The sequence below is a fragment of the Oryctolagus cuniculus genome, chromosome 8, assembly GCF_964237555.1.
Source record: "Oryctolagus cuniculus chromosome 8, mOryCun1.1, whole genome shotgun sequence".
NCBI lineage: Eukaryota > Metazoa > Chordata > Mammalia > Lagomorpha > Leporidae > Oryctolagus > Oryctolagus cuniculus.
The window spans coordinates 66,320,046-66,339,070 of record NC_091439.1 but is presented as its reverse complement, the minus strand read 5'-3'; the positions used below and the strand labels follow the sequence as shown (position 1 = coordinate 66,339,070).

The 19,025-nt window shown below is 41.4% G+C and overlaps 1 protein-coding gene across 1 annotated transcript in view; it reads left to right on the top strand.

Moving 5' to 3' along the window:
• METAP1 (methionyl aminopeptidase 1) overlaps positions 1-18,570 on the top strand; it is a 57,546-nt gene extending 38,976 nt beyond the window's left edge. The window contains exons 6-11 of the mRNA XM_051820157.2: positions 497-580; positions 3,095-3,233; positions 5,725-5,856; positions 9,789-9,932; positions 13,859-13,924; positions 16,939-18,570. Coding sequence (XP_051676117.1) covers positions 497-580; positions 3,095-3,233; positions 5,725-5,856; positions 9,789-9,932; positions 13,859-13,924; positions 16,939-17,102 — 729 coding nt within the window. The 3' untranslated portion in view covers positions 17,103-18,570. The remainder of the gene's footprint in view (positions 1-496; positions 581-3,094; positions 3,234-5,724; positions 5,857-9,788; positions 9,933-13,858; positions 13,925-16,938) is intronic.
• Positions 18,571-19,025: the final 455 nt, after the last annotated feature.

Below are 19,025 nucleotides of genomic sequence, written 5' to 3'. Positions count from 1 at the left end.
GTTATAGAGAGGCAGACGCAGAGAGACTAAGAGAAAGGTCGTTCATCCCCTGGTTCACCCCAAATGGCTGCAATGGCCAGACCTGCAGCTGATCCGAAACCAGGAGCCTGGAGCTTCTTCCAGATCTCCCATGCAGGTGTAGGGGTCCAAGAACTTGGACCATCTTCTACTGCTTTCCGAAACCACAGCAGAGAGCTGCATCGGAAGTGGACCAGCCGGGTCTCGAACCAGTGTCCATATGGGATATCGCCACTGCAGGTGTTGGCTTTACCTGCCAAGCCACAGTGCTGACCCCAGGCTCACTTGTTAAATTATTTGCTAATAATTTTGTGTTTCTACAAAATTTGCTCAATTTTGTAGGAAATGACATATGTTTATATTAACAAAATTATTTTTATTGAAGGAGAGATTCATTTTACCAGTCTTCCACAGAATCTAAGACAGTACAAATTTCTATTTCAGGGTCATTTCTTTCTGCATATTTTCTCTTTTTCAGCTTGCTAGAGAAGTTTTGGACATTGCTGCGGGGATGATCAAACCAGGTGTAACTACTGAAGAAATAGATCATGCTGTACATTTAGTAAGAGCTTTCATTTTTTTTTTTTAACTTTGGAAAAAAATTCTTATTAAATTTTAGGCTTCTAAAATTTAAGTAGACTTAAATTCTGAATCTCTAAAGTAACTTGGTTGAACTAATTTGGAAGGAGATTTTTGCTTTGTTACAAATACGGAAAACATTCCAATCATCAGTATTTTTATCTTTAAGGACTTGTGACATTAAGGTCTGAAGTGAAGTTGGAAGATCTCATTTCTGAAACCACATACTTGATAAGCACTTCAGTTGAGCTTTTATAAAGTGATTGATTTTGTCAGTGCTTTAAGTAAATCCTTCCTGTGTGTGCACCAAATACTCTGAAATAAGAAAGGAATATGACTTCTGAAGCAGCAGATGTTCTCTTTCATATCCACAGCCATTAAACAGAGTCTAGTATACATATAGTATATGCAATAGAGGAATTACTTTCTTTAAAAAAATGAAGATTGTCTGTCAGAGAGACCTTAAGATTCTAGGAGATGAATTATTATGTGAATAGATCCTTTGCAAAGGGAGAATGGTAGCTAATTAAACACATGAAAAATGGATTGAACCTGTTTTGGTAATCAAACAAATATAATCTATGCAACCTAGTAATTTAGTGTTTTAAAAATGTTTATTTCCATTGTGTGCAGAGATGATAAAAGTGGTTACTCACACTCTTGCTTAGTGTCAGTATTGTAAATTAGAATTTGAAAGAATTTGCTCGAATGTCTTGAGCTACACAAATATTTTCAAATTGTTTTACTCAGAATTTTAAAATTCTGATTTAGGATATTCCATTAGTTATTATTGTGAAATGTGTAATATGCAGGAATAGCATTTTGACTGCTTCTTATTTGGCCAAGTACTCTTGAGTGCTTGCTTTGTTTAACTCATTTAATATCCCCAGTAAGTCTTGAGGGCAGGTACTGTTATCATCCCCATTTTATAGATAAGGAAACTGGGGAAAAGAGAAGTTAAATTGTCCAAAGGATGCATTTTTTTTTTGAAGACTTCTTTATTTAAAAGAGTTACAGAGAGAGAGAGAGATTTTCCATCCGCTGGTTCATTCCCCAAATGACTGCCACAACCAGGGCTGAATTATGTGGAAGCTAGGAGCCAGGAGCTTCTTCCAGGTCTCCCACATGGGTGGCAAGGGCACAGGCACTTGAGCCATCTTTTGCTGCTGTCCCAGGAGTGTTAGCAGAGAGCTGGATTGGAAGTGGAGCAGCCAGGACTCAAACCAGGGCCCTTATGGGATTCTGGCATCACAGGTGGTGGCTGAACCTGCTACTCTACAACACTGTCCCCAAATTACAGAGCTTCTAAGCGATAGAGTTAACATTTGCAGCAATGACTGGTTGATTGATTCTTTGTGCGCTAAACTATTTATACTGCTACAGGAAATGTAGAGTTAATTCTCTGAGTAAGGAAAAGGCCACAGGCATGTAGTTACTTGTTTTAAGATTTTCTTTTTTGTAATTGAGGGAGTTTCAAATTAATGTAGATTTCCAATAATAGTGGAATTGCTAGTAAAATTATGGTGAGTTCCACAAATGGCATTTTATGCCAGCACTAAAATATTATTAGCCTGAAGACGGTGTGGCAGTATGGAAATGGAAATGATATAGACTGTGATTACCACTGTGTGGAACCATCCAAGTAATGGAAGACTTGTGGAAACTAGACCATTTTGGGGGCTGGCACTGTGGTGTAGTGGGTAAACCCACTGGCTGCAGTGCTGGCATCCCATATGGGCACCAGTTCAAGTCCCGGCTGCTCCACTTCCCATCCAGCTCTCTGCTATGGCCTGGGAAAGCAGTAGAAGATGGCCCAAGTCCTTGGGCCCCTGCACCCGCATGGGAGACCTGGAAGAAGCTCCAGGATCCTGGCTTCAGATTGGCGCAGCTCTGGCTGTTGTGGCCATTTGGGGAGTGAACCAGCAGATGGAAGACCTCTCTGTCTGATTCTCTTTCTCCTTCTGTGTACCTCTGACTTTTAAATAAATAAATAATTTTTTAAAAAAAGATTAAAAAAAAAAACTAGACCGTTTTCTCTCATAGTGTTCCTTTGTTGTTTCAGGGAATATAGTAATTAAAATGTTCCTGGAAGTATTTTGTGATTTGTTAATTATACTAATATTCATTTTTTGATCATAGGGATATTGACTTATTTGTATATAAGAAATTATTGCATTAAAAGTACTTATTAGTATTTGCTTTAAATATTATCTTTTAAAGTGATTTTTACAAGCAGTTCTAAAATGGAATCGTAATATAGTAAATGTTTATGTATTTGAAATATGTAAATTTTCTTTAAAATTATTCAGTCACCCATAAACTGATGTGTATACAGTGAAACTTTGTTATATAATATCTAGTACTATTTCTAAATAAGTTCTTTGTAGTACATCTGCCCAACAGTTTTCACATTTTAAAAGGGGAGTCATTGCATACCCAGAATTTTTTTCCTTCCACACATTGAAAATTGTTTTCTGTGCATTTGAATTCATTTTAGGCATGCATTGCAAGAAATTGCTATCCTTCTCCTCTGAATTATTATAATTTCCCAAAGTCTTGTTGTACCTCAGTGAATGAAGTCATCTGCCATGGAATTCCAGACAGACGGCCCTTGCAAGAAGGTGATATTGTTAATGGTAAGAACTATGTACATGGGACTTCTATCACTCTGAGTAAACAAACTAACATTTTAACAGTGTGACTGTGACTTGTGTTTCTGTACTTACTTATTTTCTATTTAAAATTCAGCATCTCTAGAATTTGCAGAAATCTCTCTTAAAGTTTTAAGCATGTTGCTTTTTTTTTTTTTTTTTTTTTTTTTTAAGATTTATTTGTTTGAACAGCAGAGTTACAGAGAAAAGGAGAGGTAGAGAGGGAGAGAGGAGAGAGATCCTTGATATGCTGATTTACTCTCCAAATGGCTGCAACTGCCAGGACTGGGCTAGGCCAAAGCCAGGATCTTGGACATCCATCCAGGTCTCCCACATGGATTAAGGGTCCCAAGAACTTGGGTCATCTTTCACTGATTTCCCAGAAGTATTAGCAGGGACCTGGATGGACAGTGGAGTAGGCAGGACTCAAACTGGCACCCTTGTGGGATGGCAGCATCACAGGCAGCAGCTTAACCCACTGTGCCACAGTGCCAGTCTCTGTACCTGTTGCTTTTAAGATAATTCTAGTGTGATGTGCCTGGTTTAGCATGTTTTCTTTAATACCTGTTATCTCATATGTGATTGATAAATAGGCGAAAAGTGACATGTGAAAGTAATGTTGAAGTGGTGTGTTTTTAATTAATTTATTTAGAAAGAGAGGATAAGATCTTCCCCCATTTGTAATTCACTCTCCAGATGCCTGCAACAGCTTGAACTGGGCTATTTTGAAGCCAGGAACTCAGTCTGGCTACATCACATGGATGGCCTTGATCCAAGTTCTTGAGGCATTACTTGCTGCCTCCCAGGGTGCACATTAGCAGGAAGCTGGGACTGTAGCCCAGGCACTCCAGCATGGGATGAGTGTATCCCAAAAGGCATGTTAACTGCTAAAGGCATGTTAACTGTGCCAAATACCTGTCCCAAAGTAGTGTTTTTTATTTGATTGATTTTTTTTAAGTGTAATGATTTTAAAGAGATCGGGACAGGTTTTTCTTATAGATGCAGAAAAACTATTAGCTGTATATGAAGACCTTAAGAAAAAGCTGAAAATCTCATAGAAGTGCCTTTCCTGAGTGGAAGTGGCTTTGAATTAAGGCTTCTATGTTTTAGTGTCTTGGGAACCTGCAGATGTAGAGGAAGAAACTGGAAAGACATTCTCCCTGTGATTAGAAAACAGTACTGATGGAGAAAGCTCTCTTAGATGGCATTTTAAGGTTCACATTGGTGAAATTAGTCTCTTTCATCCTCAGATGGAGGAAGCATGAGCCCAGGTGTTAAAGGCTGCAGACTGGTGATGCGTGCTGTGATGGTGGAGTTAGCTGTGGCATTGTTTTTCATTCGAATTGTTACTGCTTTAGTTAGAGTGGCTGTTTATAAAGTTTCGTAGATTTTCATAAATCCTATTATTTGGCTTACATATGTAGTGTGTGAGATTTTTTCACTGTGCTTATTGTGCTAAAGCTGAACCACCTATACTACAGTGTGGAGGTTGATTAAAATTCAAGGCTTTAAAATATTTATTTTATATGCTCTACAAATGCACAGTGAGTATATTTTTTAAAATTATTTTTCTAATTATAGTTAAAGATTTGCACAGATTCATTCTCTCTCTTTTTCTAGATTTATTTTTTTATTTGAAAGGCACAGTTAAAAAAGGGGGAAGGGTAGAGAGAAGAGAGACCAACCTTCTGTCTGCTGGTCCAGTCTTCAAATGGTTGGAACAGCCAGGGCTGGGCCAGACCAGAGCCAGGAGCCAGGAGCTTCTTCCTGGTCTTCCACGTTTGTGAAGGGGCCCAAGCGCTTGAGCCATCCTCTGCTACTTTTCCAGCACATTAGCAGGGGCCTGGATCAGAAGCAGAGCAACTGGGACGTGAACCGGTGCCCAACAGGCACCACAATGCCAGCCCCCCTACGTTGGGTATATTTGTTTTAATGATATAGTTTATATATTGAGTATATTTATTACAGTAATGTATATTTTTGGGAAAAAAGAGGATGATATTCACATAGAAGTGAAAGGCAAATGAGTTTTTCTAAAAAGAAGTGTAGAACAGTTTCTGAGTTTTTCTGTTTACTTATGCCCTAAAAGGAGGAAGAAGCCTATTTAAGATAGTGAGAATAGTATTTTCTATTTAATGCCAAAGTGTAACAAAGTCCTCAATTCATTATTACTGACTCAATTTTTTTTATCTTGCATGATTGCACCCTGCATACATTTTTCTTGGTCCAGTTACTTTAAGAGCATAAAAAACTAGCATCTGGCTTGTGCTGCATGGCCGTGCTCCTGTTCTTCACAGTGTGTGTGGTTACATTGCACTCCAGGAGTTGCTGTTGGGCAGTAACTGTATGTTTGTTGGTGTCTAATTTGAGAATGCAATAGCTCTTTTTCTTTAGGCTGCTTGAAGTGATCATGTTAGAGTAATTTTTTGGGGGGGAAAAAGAAATGTTGTCTTCCTATTTGTACCTTCTTTTGCAGTGGACATTACTCTGTATCGCAACGGTTATCACGGGGACCTGAATGAGACGTTTTTTGTTGGCGAAGTGGATGAGGGAGCACGGAAGCTTGTTCAGACCACGTACGAGTGTCTCATGCAAGCCATTGATGCAGGTCAGCCTCAGTGCGGGCACCCGTTGGTGCTGCTGTGTGTGGGTGGGCGATGAGGAGCGCCCTCTGCACGACTGTGTGTTTGCTGCCTCTGTGCTCCTCTACTCAGATTCGCTTTGGCTGTAGTAGGGGTGGGTTAAGGGTGATTGGGTGATTTGGGAATCCTTAGATGGGGGTGGACCAGATGACTACCCAGCATTCCTTGCTCTTCTGTGACAGTCTTTCTATGATAAATGAAGAGGATTGTGTGGATAGTTCTGTAGTGGAGTTTTTATTTCTACTTTTTCATTCTTTCACCTGTGTAAATATGATGTCCTGATTATAAAAAAGTCAAACAGTCAGAGAAAAATGAGCAGTCCTCCTACATGCTTACAATTTTCCTTACATTTTCCATCACTTTTGTTAACATTTAGATCTTTGCTTTCTCCTGTGTCCTTATTGAAACATTCACAAACATGTATGTTTCTGCATTTAATTAGGTTAAATAGAATTGTACTGTTAGTGATGTTCTGTAATTTGGTGTTTCTCAGCTATTAATATCTTAGAAACCTTTTCACATTAGCATGTGTAACCTGTGCAACAAAGATACCTGAGCGAGCAAACAAAGGAGCTCCACACATTGATAAAATTTGATGGTCCTTTATTGCCGGCAGTGGAGAGTGGGCTCTTGCCCTAAAGAACTCTCGACCCTGAAGCCCAAAGCAACAGGGTTTATAAAGGCAAAAACCACAAAATTGGGAGGGGAATTCATGGTTGCTAGGAACAGGGAGGAATACATGGTTACCGGGGTCAAGCTGACCTAAAACCTATGTGAAACTAGTATCAATTATAATCTTGACAATACCAGTTACAATCTTAACAATTTCAATTATAATTTTGACGTTAATCCAGATATTGGTTTTAATCATATGTAGGACATAGACAAATTACTTTTTTTTTTTTTTTTTTTTTTTTTACAGGCAGAGTGGACAGTGAGAGAGAGACAGACAGAGAGAAAGGTCTTTCTTTTGCTGTTGGTTCACCCTCCAATGGCCGCTGCGGCCGGCGCACTGCACTGATCCGATGGCAGGAGCCAGGTGCTTCTCCTGGTCTCCCATGGGGTGCAGGGCCCAAGTACTTGGGCCATCCTCCACTGCACTCCCTAGCCATAGCAGAGACAGAATCCGGTGCCCCGACCGGGACTAGAACCCGGTGTGCCAGCGCCGCTAGGCAGAGGATTAGCCTATTGAGCCACGGCGCCGGCCAACAAATTACATTTTTATCATTAACCCAGGTGTGGCCTATCCACTTCCAAGCTTGAGCAATCATGCTAGGGGGTTTCTATGCTCTTCCAAGTGTGATGTAGTGGACTGCTATTATTCAACTGTTTTAGATCATAGTTTCAGACCAGTGTCTCATGGTGTGTTGTGGGGGTGGGGGCATCTTCCCAGAATGGAGTCTCAAGTGCTCCAAAATGGAGTCCCTACTGTCAAGGTGTTACTTCAATAGGCCTCATTCTATTATTTGTTTATTGGAAAGGCAGAGTGACAGAGCATGAGAGTGTACCCTTATACTTCCATCTGTTGGTTAGTTACCTTTTAAATGCCCACAATACTCAGGGCTGTGCCAAGCTGAAGGCAGTAGCCTGAAACTCCATGTGGGTCTCTCACTTGGATGACATGGGCCTAAGGATGCATTAACAGAAAGCTGGATCAGAAGTGGTATAGCCAGGACTTGAACTGGCACTGTGCTTTGGGATGCTGGTATCCCAAGCAGTGGCTTAGCCTGTTGTGGCACGCTTGCCCATTTTTAGTCCACTCTTTAGCATGGATGGGAGATGATGAAGTTTTTATTAATTTAGTAAAATGAAGAAATTAAAATGAAAGAATGTGATTTTTTTGTATATTAATATGTAAAATTCATTTTTACTTATTCACTGATGATTATTCGAAAACTTCAGTATCCTTGGTGATATTTTGAAGTGAGAACTTTAGTGTTTAGTGTCTTTTTTTTTTTTTTCTTAAAAAGATTTATTTATTTGAGAGCAGAAAGAGAGAGAGATGTCATTCATCCACTGGTTTACTCCCCAGATGGTTGTAACAGCTGGAGCTGGGCTCGTCTGAAGCCAAGAACTTGGAGCTTCCTCTAGATTCTCCCATAAGGGTGCAGGGGCCCAAGGACTTGGGCTATCTTCTGCTTTCCCAGGCCATAGCAGAGAGCTGGATCAGAAGTGGAGCAGCCGAGACTCAAACCAGCGCCCATATGGGATGCCGGCACTGCAGGCATTGCCTTTACCTGCTAAGTCACATGCTGGCCCAGCGTTTAGTTTCCTATTTAGTTTTAAATAATTTTTAGTGTATCTGCTGGATAATATGTTCAGTGTCTATATCCTTTATGCTTCTCTGAGTTGATTCAGATAACCAGAAAACTCTAATATTATTTCACAAAGACACAAAACTAGATCTTATTAACAAGAAACTATGAGAACTTGGAGTCTTCCCAACAGTAGCCAGGAAATTCTGGGACATAGGTGCTTGATATCTGAAAAGTGCTAACAATACCTCAAAGTCATTCCTTCCCTTTACTTCACACTAACATGACTGTGTTCTTGTGTAGAGCACTGGAGAGTTTGAAAAGTTGTTGAAATTAACCTTCTGGAATAGAGTTTCCCAGTCTACATTTTGGGCTTGATAATTTTTTATTGTAGAGGCCTGCCTGCCCTGTGTGTTGTAAGAGGCTTAGCTACATTCCTGATCTCTACCCATTAGGTGTCAGTTTCACCATCATCCCTGTGCGACAGCCAAAATGTCTCCAGATACTAGTCTTGGGACCAAATTTGCCTTCAGTTTGAGAATTAGGGGAAAAAAATCTCCTGTCCTCTCATGATTGCTCAACAAGGATTTTCTGTTTTTCTTTATTTTTAAAGATTTATTTATTCATTTGAGAGACAGAGCAATAGAGAGAAGGGAGTGTGAGGGGGAGAAATTCCATCAGCTCATTTGCTCTCCATATGGCCACAATAGTGAGGTTTGGACTGTCCTGTCCTCCCGTGTGGGTAGCAGGGGCTTAAGTACTTGGACCATTTTCTGCTGTCTTCCCAGGCACATTAGCAGGCAGCTGGATTGGAAGCAGAAAAGCTGGGACTTGAACTGGTGCACATTGCAGGGTGCCAGTATCGAAGCTGGGGGCCTGACCTGTGCACATTGCCAGCCTGGGGTGTTCTTTATTGAATACTGATGATTTCAGTATTGTTGTATCTGTGCAGTCCCTACCCCCCCACCCCCACCCCCAGCCGTGTGCCATATCCAGTTCCTGGGGTCTTAGTGCTAGGAGAGCCTTGAGAGCAATGAGAAACACGTGTTTCATTTTCTTTTTTATTAAAACAGTAATAAAAACCATAAAAGTTAAATAGGAAATATAGAATGAGAGTACCTTTTTTTACGTTACCCCTAATACCTACCACACAGGCAACTATGAATAGTTTGAGAATCATTTTTATGGAGATAAAGAAGCCCAGGGGAAGTAATTCTTTGAGAAGTTGACCAGACTGAACCTTAGAATGACTCAAGTTAACTTTCTGGCGTTGTTTTTCTCTTGATACAATGTTTTTCTCACTTTACTAGAACAGAACATTTGGCCTTAGGGAAGGATCTAAAGAGAGGTGTGTTTTCCATTGTTTTATTCCCTGTTGTTAGAGGAAGCAAAAAGATGCCTATCTTCAACTTCTTAATTTTGCAAACTGTCTTCCTCTTTGGGACCTCTGGTGCTGCTCTGGGAATCAGGGCTTTGTCCTTTGCTGGCCACATGGCCTCTGTGTGCCCAGGTCTCCTTACCTGTTAGTTTCAGCATGAAGACATACAGAGCCTTTAGAGAGGTTCCTGGCAAATAGACTGTAATTGCTTACCAAATGTTAGTGATTGTTACTCCATGTCATGAGTTTTCTCTTTTCCTTTCAGTGAAACCTGGTGTTCGATACAGAGAACTGGGAAACATTATTCAGAAACATGCCCAAGCAAACGGGTTTTCAGTTGTTCGAAGCTACTGTGGGCATGGGATTCATAAGCTTTTCCACACAGCCCCCAACGTCCCTCATTATGCCAGTAAGTACTGTCCACAGAGATTTTGCGTATGCTGCTCACTTATTCAACAAGTACTAACCAAACATTAAACAGGACCTACTGTTTTGTATTGATTAATCTGTTAGCTCATAAAAATGGCCTCACCCCTAATTTATGTTTGCTCAAACACAATCCAAGTTTGTTTCTTGCTCATATAACACACAAGTGGGTATGTTTTGTCACCATGGGGTCAGGGCCATTGCACTATGACTAAGGCTCATCTTTATCCAAGAAGGGCTTTCATGAGTACTTTGGGACTTGCCTTCAGACAACAGTTGGTGGGGAAGATGCAGTAGAGGGAGAGTGAAGGACGATTGGAGGAGGCCTGTACTTGAGAGATTTTATTGAGGCAGCCTAGAATTGGCATAAATCATTTACATTCACTTTCCATCAGCATTTCTTGAAAGAAAGCAAATTAATTTTGGCGAACAGTCAGCACTCTGCCCCTTGACTGGCCATTACCATTCTGATTCCTTTGGTGAAATCAGTCCATCTTAATTAGTTTGATTTGAGTTCTTAGTGTTTGTCTGTTATCTACAATTTGATGATAGAGACAGAGGAGGAATAAACACACATGTCCTCGAGTTGAAAGCTGGATGCTAGAATCACACAGGAAGTGTAAAAACAAGGCCTTTTTTCTTGAGAGAGAAGACATGTGCAGAAGTGAGCCTGTTAAGTTAGTGCCAAAAATGAAAGCTGTCTACACCTAGTGACCTGGGAGAGGATTTGGCATGTATATTGAGCTATTGCTATGTAAACACTATTGCTATGTAAACACATATATCTCTTGTGCTTGGATTTTCTCATCTGAACAATAGTAGGATTGATACTTTCATGAAATTGCTGTGAGGATTGAGAATACAGGAAAAACACTCAAAAGCAGTGCAGGAAAATAGTTCATGTAACGCCCTAATATATACTTGAGGGATGATGATGATGATGATACATTATGAATCATTTGATCACAATTCTGAATCACCTGAGTGTGCATTCCTTTTCTCAGAATGGAAGTACCTATTCTGATTACTCTGTGTGTGTGAGAGAGAGAAAGAGAGAGAGAATATGTGCAGGGGACTCAGTGAGAAAACAGCTCTTGCAATGGCAACTGCAAACTCGGATTTAGATTAGAGAAGGGCCATTGAGAGACAGTAGAATTTATGGGAGAAGGAGACATGGGTGATGGTGATGTTGGCAAAGTGTAGTGCGACTGACATGAGCTGCCACCTGAGCTTCATATTACATTTACTTAGTTCTGACAGAGGCAGGCACTAGGCGTATTTCACTTTATGCATTTGATATGTTTATGAGCATTCAAGTGTAAATTGAGTTTATACAAAACAAAATATGTTGTAATCCCTTTAGGGAAGTGTTAAAGGAAGCTGCTGGGGGAGTTTTGTATAGCAGGGAAACCTTTTGAAATGTAAATAATGTCTGCCTTGGTTTGTAACTCTATTCTTAACCCAAATGAGAGAGGGACCAGGAAGTTCTTGTATAACTAAGAAAATTCCTTGTTCAGTGAAAGGTTGTTTGCTGCTTTATGTAAGTCATTAATGGTTGGGAAGTAATGATAGTGGCCTGCACTTAGAATGTATATTAAAATGATTCTGTGAGATAGGTATTTAAAAGCAGGTACAATTTTTTATAAGTACGTGATACAGTATCTGTAATATGTGAGTCACATGGATAATGTATATTAGTTGAGTGATTTTTTTTTTTTAAGATTTTATTTATTTATTTGAGAGGTAGAGTTACAGACAGTGAGAGAGAGAGACAGAGAGAAAGTTCTTCCATCGCTGGTTCACTCCCCAGATGGCCGCAACAGCCGGAGCTGAAAGTTTGTGGAAAATACATTATTATGAAAAACCTTTGCATGTGTTTCAAGACTTTTTGAACCAAAATAAGCTTTCTCTCTCTCTCTTTTTTTTTAATGGTTTATTTATTTGAGATGTAGAGAAGAGCCCACAGTGGCCCTGGGCTGTGCTGCGCGAAGGCTGAAGCCAAAGCCAGGAGTGCAGTGTGGGTCTCCCGCATCTGTGGCAGGAAAGGAATCCAATCACCTGAACCAAAACCTTCAGCCTCCCAGGGTGTGAGCAGAAGCCGATGACAAAATTCTGGCATCTTAAACACTAGGCCAAATGCCTGCCCTTATATTTTCTTCTAGTTCCCTGTAATCCATGAGATTACATGCTGTTTTAGTCTTTGAAATCCAGAGTGTTGGGGCTGGCACTGTGGTGTAGTGGGTAAAGCCGCTGCCTGTGGCGCCGGCATCCCATATGGGCGCCGGTACGAGTCCTGGCTGCTCCACTGCCGATCCAGCTCCCTGCTATGGCCTGGGAAAGCAGTAGAAGACGGCACCCGCCCCTACGTGGGAGACCCTGAGGAAGTTCCTGGCTCCTGGCTTCAGATCAGTGTATCTCCGGCTGTTGCAGCCATCTGGGGAGTAAACCAGTGGATGGAAGATTCTCTCTCTCTCTCTCTCTCTCTCTCTCTCTCTGCCTCTCCTCTCTATCTGTGTAACTCTGACTTTCAAAGAGATAAATAAATCTTTACAAAAAGAAAGAAATCCAGGGTGTTTTACACTGATGAGCCCATCTTTTCAGGTTGTTGTGTAGCTCGAAGTCTCAGTGCTGCTGTATTGGACAGCAGAGCTCTAGATTCCTTCTTTTTGTGGCAGCACACTGATACTCTTGACATTTTTCTTTTTGGTATTCCCCAAGGGAATATATGCTGATTATGTGTGTGTGATAAATTGCTTACAGTTTTGAGGGAAAGTTTACCAGATTAGAAGTGAAAAGTCAAAAATATTTATTTTTCTTTAAAGGTTTTGTGAAATTCTGGATTTGGAATCTACATGAAGTGTATTTTGGCAGTACCCAAGGTAGTAGGAAGCAACATGCTAGCTGTTCACCAGGAGGGTGTAGGAATATAAATGTGTAGGTGAGATCAGACCATCTCTAGAAAGAATAGAGTTCCACAGATGGAGTCACATTGGATACATTTGCTGCTGATTGCCAATGGGATCATGACCTTCAACACCCTTACAAAGGAACCCAGAAAGGCTCATGCGTTTGCCATCTAGTGGTCAGTTAGAGCAAATGCAGGCATTACTTGCTGTCCCTACCAGTTTTTGAATCTGAAATTGAAGCTAGTTCTCCATTTTTGTCTTAGGTTATCTGAAAAAGCCTATTCCTGTATTTAAAATTTTTGGCATTTTTTGAGAGATGACAGGTCTGGACACTTTAGTTCATACCTGCGTGTCTCATGGTGGTCCTGAAAAATACTATCAGTGAAGTTGGACAAAAAAGCTACAAAACAGTATTTAGGAATGGAATTTATTTTTTACCTAGAAGAAAATGGTTTCTCCAGCATTTCTGAAAATATGGTAGCATGCAGAGGCTTTGCTCTCCCCTTGAAGATGAGGAAAACAAGATGACTTAGAAAACTTTGTGAATATTGTATAGCAGTTTCTATGGGCTGTGCCTTTACAGACAAAAACGAGTCCCCCCACAGAAAAGTGGGGGGCCTCTGGCATCTGAAACATCTGTTATTCTCCTTTCATCTTCACATTGCTGTACCTGGAAGAGTAATAGAAGTTTGTTTGGTTCTGTGATTACAGTTCGAACCATGCAATAACATAAATGATAGCATTTTTCCTTTTACAGAAGTGATGCTCGTGTTTGAAATCCACCCCATGGATGTCTGATTTGCCGAGGGACAACCTGAGCAGAATGTGCCCTGAAACTGCTGGTTACCTGTCCGTTTGTTGAATGATAAATTTAAGGGATTCAGGACAGGAGAAAGTCATTTAAGACTCATTGTTGGGAATATAAGTTAGTACTGTTTTCTACTGAGCTGTTCAGTTGCTGGTTTTTACTATCTTTTGAAATTTTTTTTTCCTTTAATTTCAGAAAATAAAGCAGTTGGAGTAATGAAGTCGGGCCATGTATTTACGATTGAGCCAATGATTTGTGAAGGTGAGGAAAATTGATACTTTAACATTCTTTAATTGCATTTTTACCTATTTCTGATTATTTATCAGATCAGAGGTCTGGTCTACTGCTTGCTTTTTGTGCTTCATTACCAATCCCTTTCCCGTCTCTAACTTGATTCAGTTTCATGTAGAGAACTTTAAATTTTTTAAGACTTGACAAGAAAATAATACTCATAGGAGGTATTTCTGCTGTTGGTAGATGCTGAAGTACTAGAATTCTGATCCCTTTTCATAAAGATCCTGTCAAAGAGTACATTGTTGTCATGAGTATCCCACATCATGCCTGTCTAGAACCTGATTGACAGGGAAGAGAATGAGGAGGAGGACACAAGTTAGACCATCTGCTGAACCGCCCACCCTGGGGCAGGTGTGGTTATGTGGTGGAATTCTCCATAGTAATGAGGTAGCCGTTTATCCCTGTTAGACTCACACAGAGGCACAGACTGATCCTTGAAGGGGGTAAGCAGCTTGCCCAAGTCACCGACTGAGTTGTGTGGCAGAATTTTTCAGTCTCGACAGGTGACCCTTAACTCTTCAGGGTCTGCCCTCACATCGTCTCGTCGCATCCTGCTGTCATGCAGAAAGCACGCCAGAGACTCCTGTAGCCCTGGCAGCCTTTCTGTCCCAGCACCACTGTGGTTAGTCCTGTGTGATAGGCAGGTCACAGTGATAGCAGACTTGGCCTTGTGAGGTTGTCGGAGCCATCATGACAACGGGGCCGTGCTTTCTGCTCGTGCTTTCCTGGGGCTGGGACGCAGAATGAGCAGTGCCAGTAAGGCCTGTGTGTTCTGCACCCGTAGTGAAGGGTATCTCCTCTCCGGGTCCTCCCAGTGTTTTTGTGACTTACCCTCGGGAGTGACTTTCATAATCTCTGCCTGAGAAGTGAGTCACTGAATCCAGCCCACCTCCGAGGAGAGGAGGGGCTCACACAGGGCCTGAATACCAGGAAGTGGGATCTTTGGAAGTCGTTGTAGAGGCTCCCTTCTTAACCTGATTCTTTATTGCCCTTTTCTGTCAAATAAAAATTGAAAACCTTATCTTGTCAAGCAGCCCAAGACTGCTGTAAGAATTGAGATGATTTATATTTACATGCAATGCCTAGTGTACTTTAAAGGGATGCACAAATCAAATGTGAGGCAGTGCTTCTGTCATCCTTGTAGAATGAGAGTAAGGTTCTCGTGCAGCCAATTGTAAGATCAAGTAAGTGTATCAGCAGTGGAGGAAAGTGTGTTTTTGGCTATGAGAGTACTTCAGTTTTTTTATAATGTGCATTTTTCATAAACTTTTGGAAGACTGTGCATGGATTTCAAAATTTTGCACAAATTAAACTTACCTTTTAATTAAATTTTCCATGAATGTTTTGAAGGTCCTACATAGTTTCATTAACTGGCACCTGTTTGGTGAGCCATAGTGTGCTATTTCCAGTGGTGAACAAGTAAGTTTGTATGGAGCAAGCTCAGATAATCATCCAGTTACAGCAAGTAAGGGCTGGTATTGTGGCATAGCACGTAAAGCCACGGCGTGAGACACTGGCATCTCCGATCCAGCTCCCTGCTGATGGTCTGGGAAAAGCAGTGGAAGATGGCCCATGTACTTGGGCTCCTCCAACCCATGTGGGAGACCTAGATGAAGTTCTTGTCTCCTGGCTTTTAGCCTGACCTGGGGTTGGCTGTTGTGGTTAGGGAATGAACCAGCAAGTGGAAGATCTCTGTCTACTCTTCCTCTCTCTCTAACTCTGGCTTTCAAAATAAATAAATAAATCTTTAAAAAAAAAAACAGATACTTTACTGTAACTCGTTAGGTTAAATCCCAGCCCTCGAATGCAAAGTCTCAAATCCAAAGAAGGTAGATATGTTTGACTTGACTATGTTAAAGAGCAGGATATATTTCAGAGCAGGATAAAGTCAGAGTGGCAAGTATGTCTTAAATCCAGTTATGTAAAGGTCATTACATTTAAAAACCAACTATTTACTCATCCTTAGTTGTTTAACAAAACATGAGCTAACTTTCTTTAAGCTGCTTCCTATTTTCTTCTTAGCTTGGAATTTAATATTGCAAAAGTAGGTTACTTCACTGCAGAGTTTGTGTTTGCAGTGTTTGGGGATTTGTGCATGTGAGTCATTGAGGTCTACACGTAATACGCTTCACCCGAAGAGTGCTCAAAGTGAAGAACATATTGAATTTTTTTTGACATTTAATTTTGCAACAAGAAAGTCTTTGTAAATACATATTTACCAGAATTACTTTTCTCATTCTACCTCAGATTCTCTTGGACCTCAGTTTTCTGCTCTCCCTTCCTTAAGCCTCCCCGACTCCCCGACTGCTGTCACTGTCTGCTAGCTACCTGCACTGACCCTTGCTTTCCTTTTCTGGTCTCAGTTCCTCTCCAGCCTCTCTGCCTCCTCATATTCTTACCATCTCGCCAGTCTCTTTCCTCTCTACACCTCTTTCTGGTTATAGCAGTGTGGTCTACAAACAATTTCACAGTATGATCCATTCCTGCTGCCTGGTGGTGTGCCTGGCATTTAAAAATCATAGCAGGAATTAAATGTAGTCATAATATAAAAATTCACATTATTTCCTTCACAGCATACACAGGCCATGCATGGTTTAGTCTGATGCCAAAGTTACACTAGGAAAGAGCTGACTGATTTCATTAATTCAGGTTACCACTAAGAGGCTATGATGAGTGATCAGTGTGTCTTCTAAAACGAGATGCAGTGTGTTTATTTTGGAAGTACCATCTTGATTTGGTCCTGGGAAACACAAAAACAGGTGAAGTTTCAGCACCCAAGAAAATGAAAATATCATGAGTTCCTTGGTACTAAAGTTGGAAAGGCTTGAGCTAAATTAGTTGAAGTAGCCGAAGGGATCTTAATAATGAATTTTCTAGTTGTTTTTGCTCCTTGATAAGGTACTTACCTTGACAGTTAATTTAGAAAAGTTTAAGTGTTCAAATTAAGGACTTTCTTCATTTGTTTTGTTTGTTTGTTGAAGGTGGGTGGCAGGATGAAACCTGGCCAGATGGTTGGACGGCGGTGACAAGAGACGGAAAGCGGTCTGCTCAGTTCGAGCACACGCTGCTGGTCACGGACACTGGCTGTGAGATCCTGACCCGGCGGCTCGACAGTGCGCGGCCTCACTTCATGTCCCAATTCTAGTTTCTCCTGCGATGAGAAGAGACGTCTCCATTTACCTTCTTACTGTACTGTGCATTTTGTTGAGAGTACAGAAGGAAGAGGAAATTTTTTATGACTAGTTTTGTTTTGATGATAGATAAGACTACAGCATTTGCTATGTGTCCTCAAGAACTTGTCTTGAGTCGGAACAGGCTGAGAAGAATAAAGGAAACCTTGCTCAACTCAGTCCCTGCCCCCATCTCTGCACACCTGTTTTCTCAGTTGCCCTTTGAGCACTTTTACTTAAACCTGCTTCTAGTTGCTTTTGTCACTGCCGCAAACCAGCCGTAAGGGCCAGCTGCTTTCCAGGTGACTGTTGAAGACGAGCATCCTTGGAACTTTAGCAGTTCTTTAGATTTATTTTGTATTATATATATATGGAAATATATATACATTTTGAATTCCATAGACATAGTTCCGGAACACTATGTGACCTGGGGTTTGTGCCGATGCTGCTGACAGGGTTACTTGCTGTCGTCCATGGACCCGTCCTTAGCAGTGATCTGATTCCTTCTTGGGAAATGCCTCCCCCTCTCCTTTGCTAATTGTTTCCCCGCGTAATTGTGCATAGGGAAGCACTCACTCAACGTGACCATCTCACCAGTGTGTACTGTACATGAATGTGGGAAAAGTCACTTTGGAAGAAGGTGTATCAGGTTTTTTTGAGTCTAGTTTATGGCAGAAACGGCCATGTGGCTGCACGACACGAGGATTTTGTAATACACTGCTATTTCTGACCTCAGTTTTGTCAGAAATGGGAGGGAAAAGCCCTCTCCCCCTCTGTTTGATTTCAGAGGTATGCCTTGGAGATACTGCGAGGAGGGGGGAGGTCGCACTGTGGAGGATGCTGGGGAGAGAGTTCTGACCTCTCTCCAGCTGTGAGCACAGTGAGTCAGCTGAGCTCTTCGACTCTAACCTTTAGTGAACCTGGTAGGGGTGGAAAAGGAATGTCTCTGCGTACTGTAACCTTGCAGTAGGGATGCAGCGTCTTCGGTGTGCTAAAAACACACCTCACCTTTGCGTAGTTAAGAACCTCATTTAGAAAGGACCCCAGCTGCCCAATATCTATGTTCCTTTCCACAGTTGTCCACATAGGATTGTATGTAGTGAACATACCAGATCATAAAGTCATTGTCATTACAGTGTACTTTATTACTGGGTCTCTGATGACTGTCTTGTAATATAATTTGATACCACTGACACATTATACTTGTAAGAGAACATCTTTCCCAGAGTGCCTCAGACCTTATTGCTTTAAAGAATTATGATAATGTTTTCATTACTTTTATTATTTTAATGATTTAGTAAAGTGACTGAATCTGGTAGACTCTTGGGGGTATGTGCGTGATGTTTTTATCAAACTGTACTATTTGTGAATGGACTGCCTTGCAATATGAATGTTAATGTAATGTGTAAAGGGAGATTAAAGAGTTTGACTGATTATCCCACAGTGCAGTCATCAGCTTTGCCACGTTTGTTACGGGCTTCAGAGGGAAGGGTGGGGGTAGGCAGGCCGACTGCATCGTCTGAAACCAGCTCTGCCAGGATGGTGCACCCAGTCACTGCCTAGCGTTCCAGAGATGGACGGGAACTGACAGTGCTTGGCTTTCCGCACACACCCTGCGTGCTGCTGCCCCTCACCCATACTTCCACTTTTCTTTCCAATCTGAGAGTGGCTCAGCCAGGCATGATTGGCACGGGGATGGGGCATGAGTTTCCCTGACAATCCAGGCTTTGGAAAAGCCTGCTCCTGAGTAGTCACTCACAGGCACAAAGACTTACTCCATTCGCCCTCCAGCTTTGACCTGCACCCCACAACGCCTCCATAAGAGGAAGCAGGCCTCCTCTGGGTGGACATAGTAGGGCCCATGCAGTGGTCTGAGATGGTCCTGAAGAGAGCCAGGC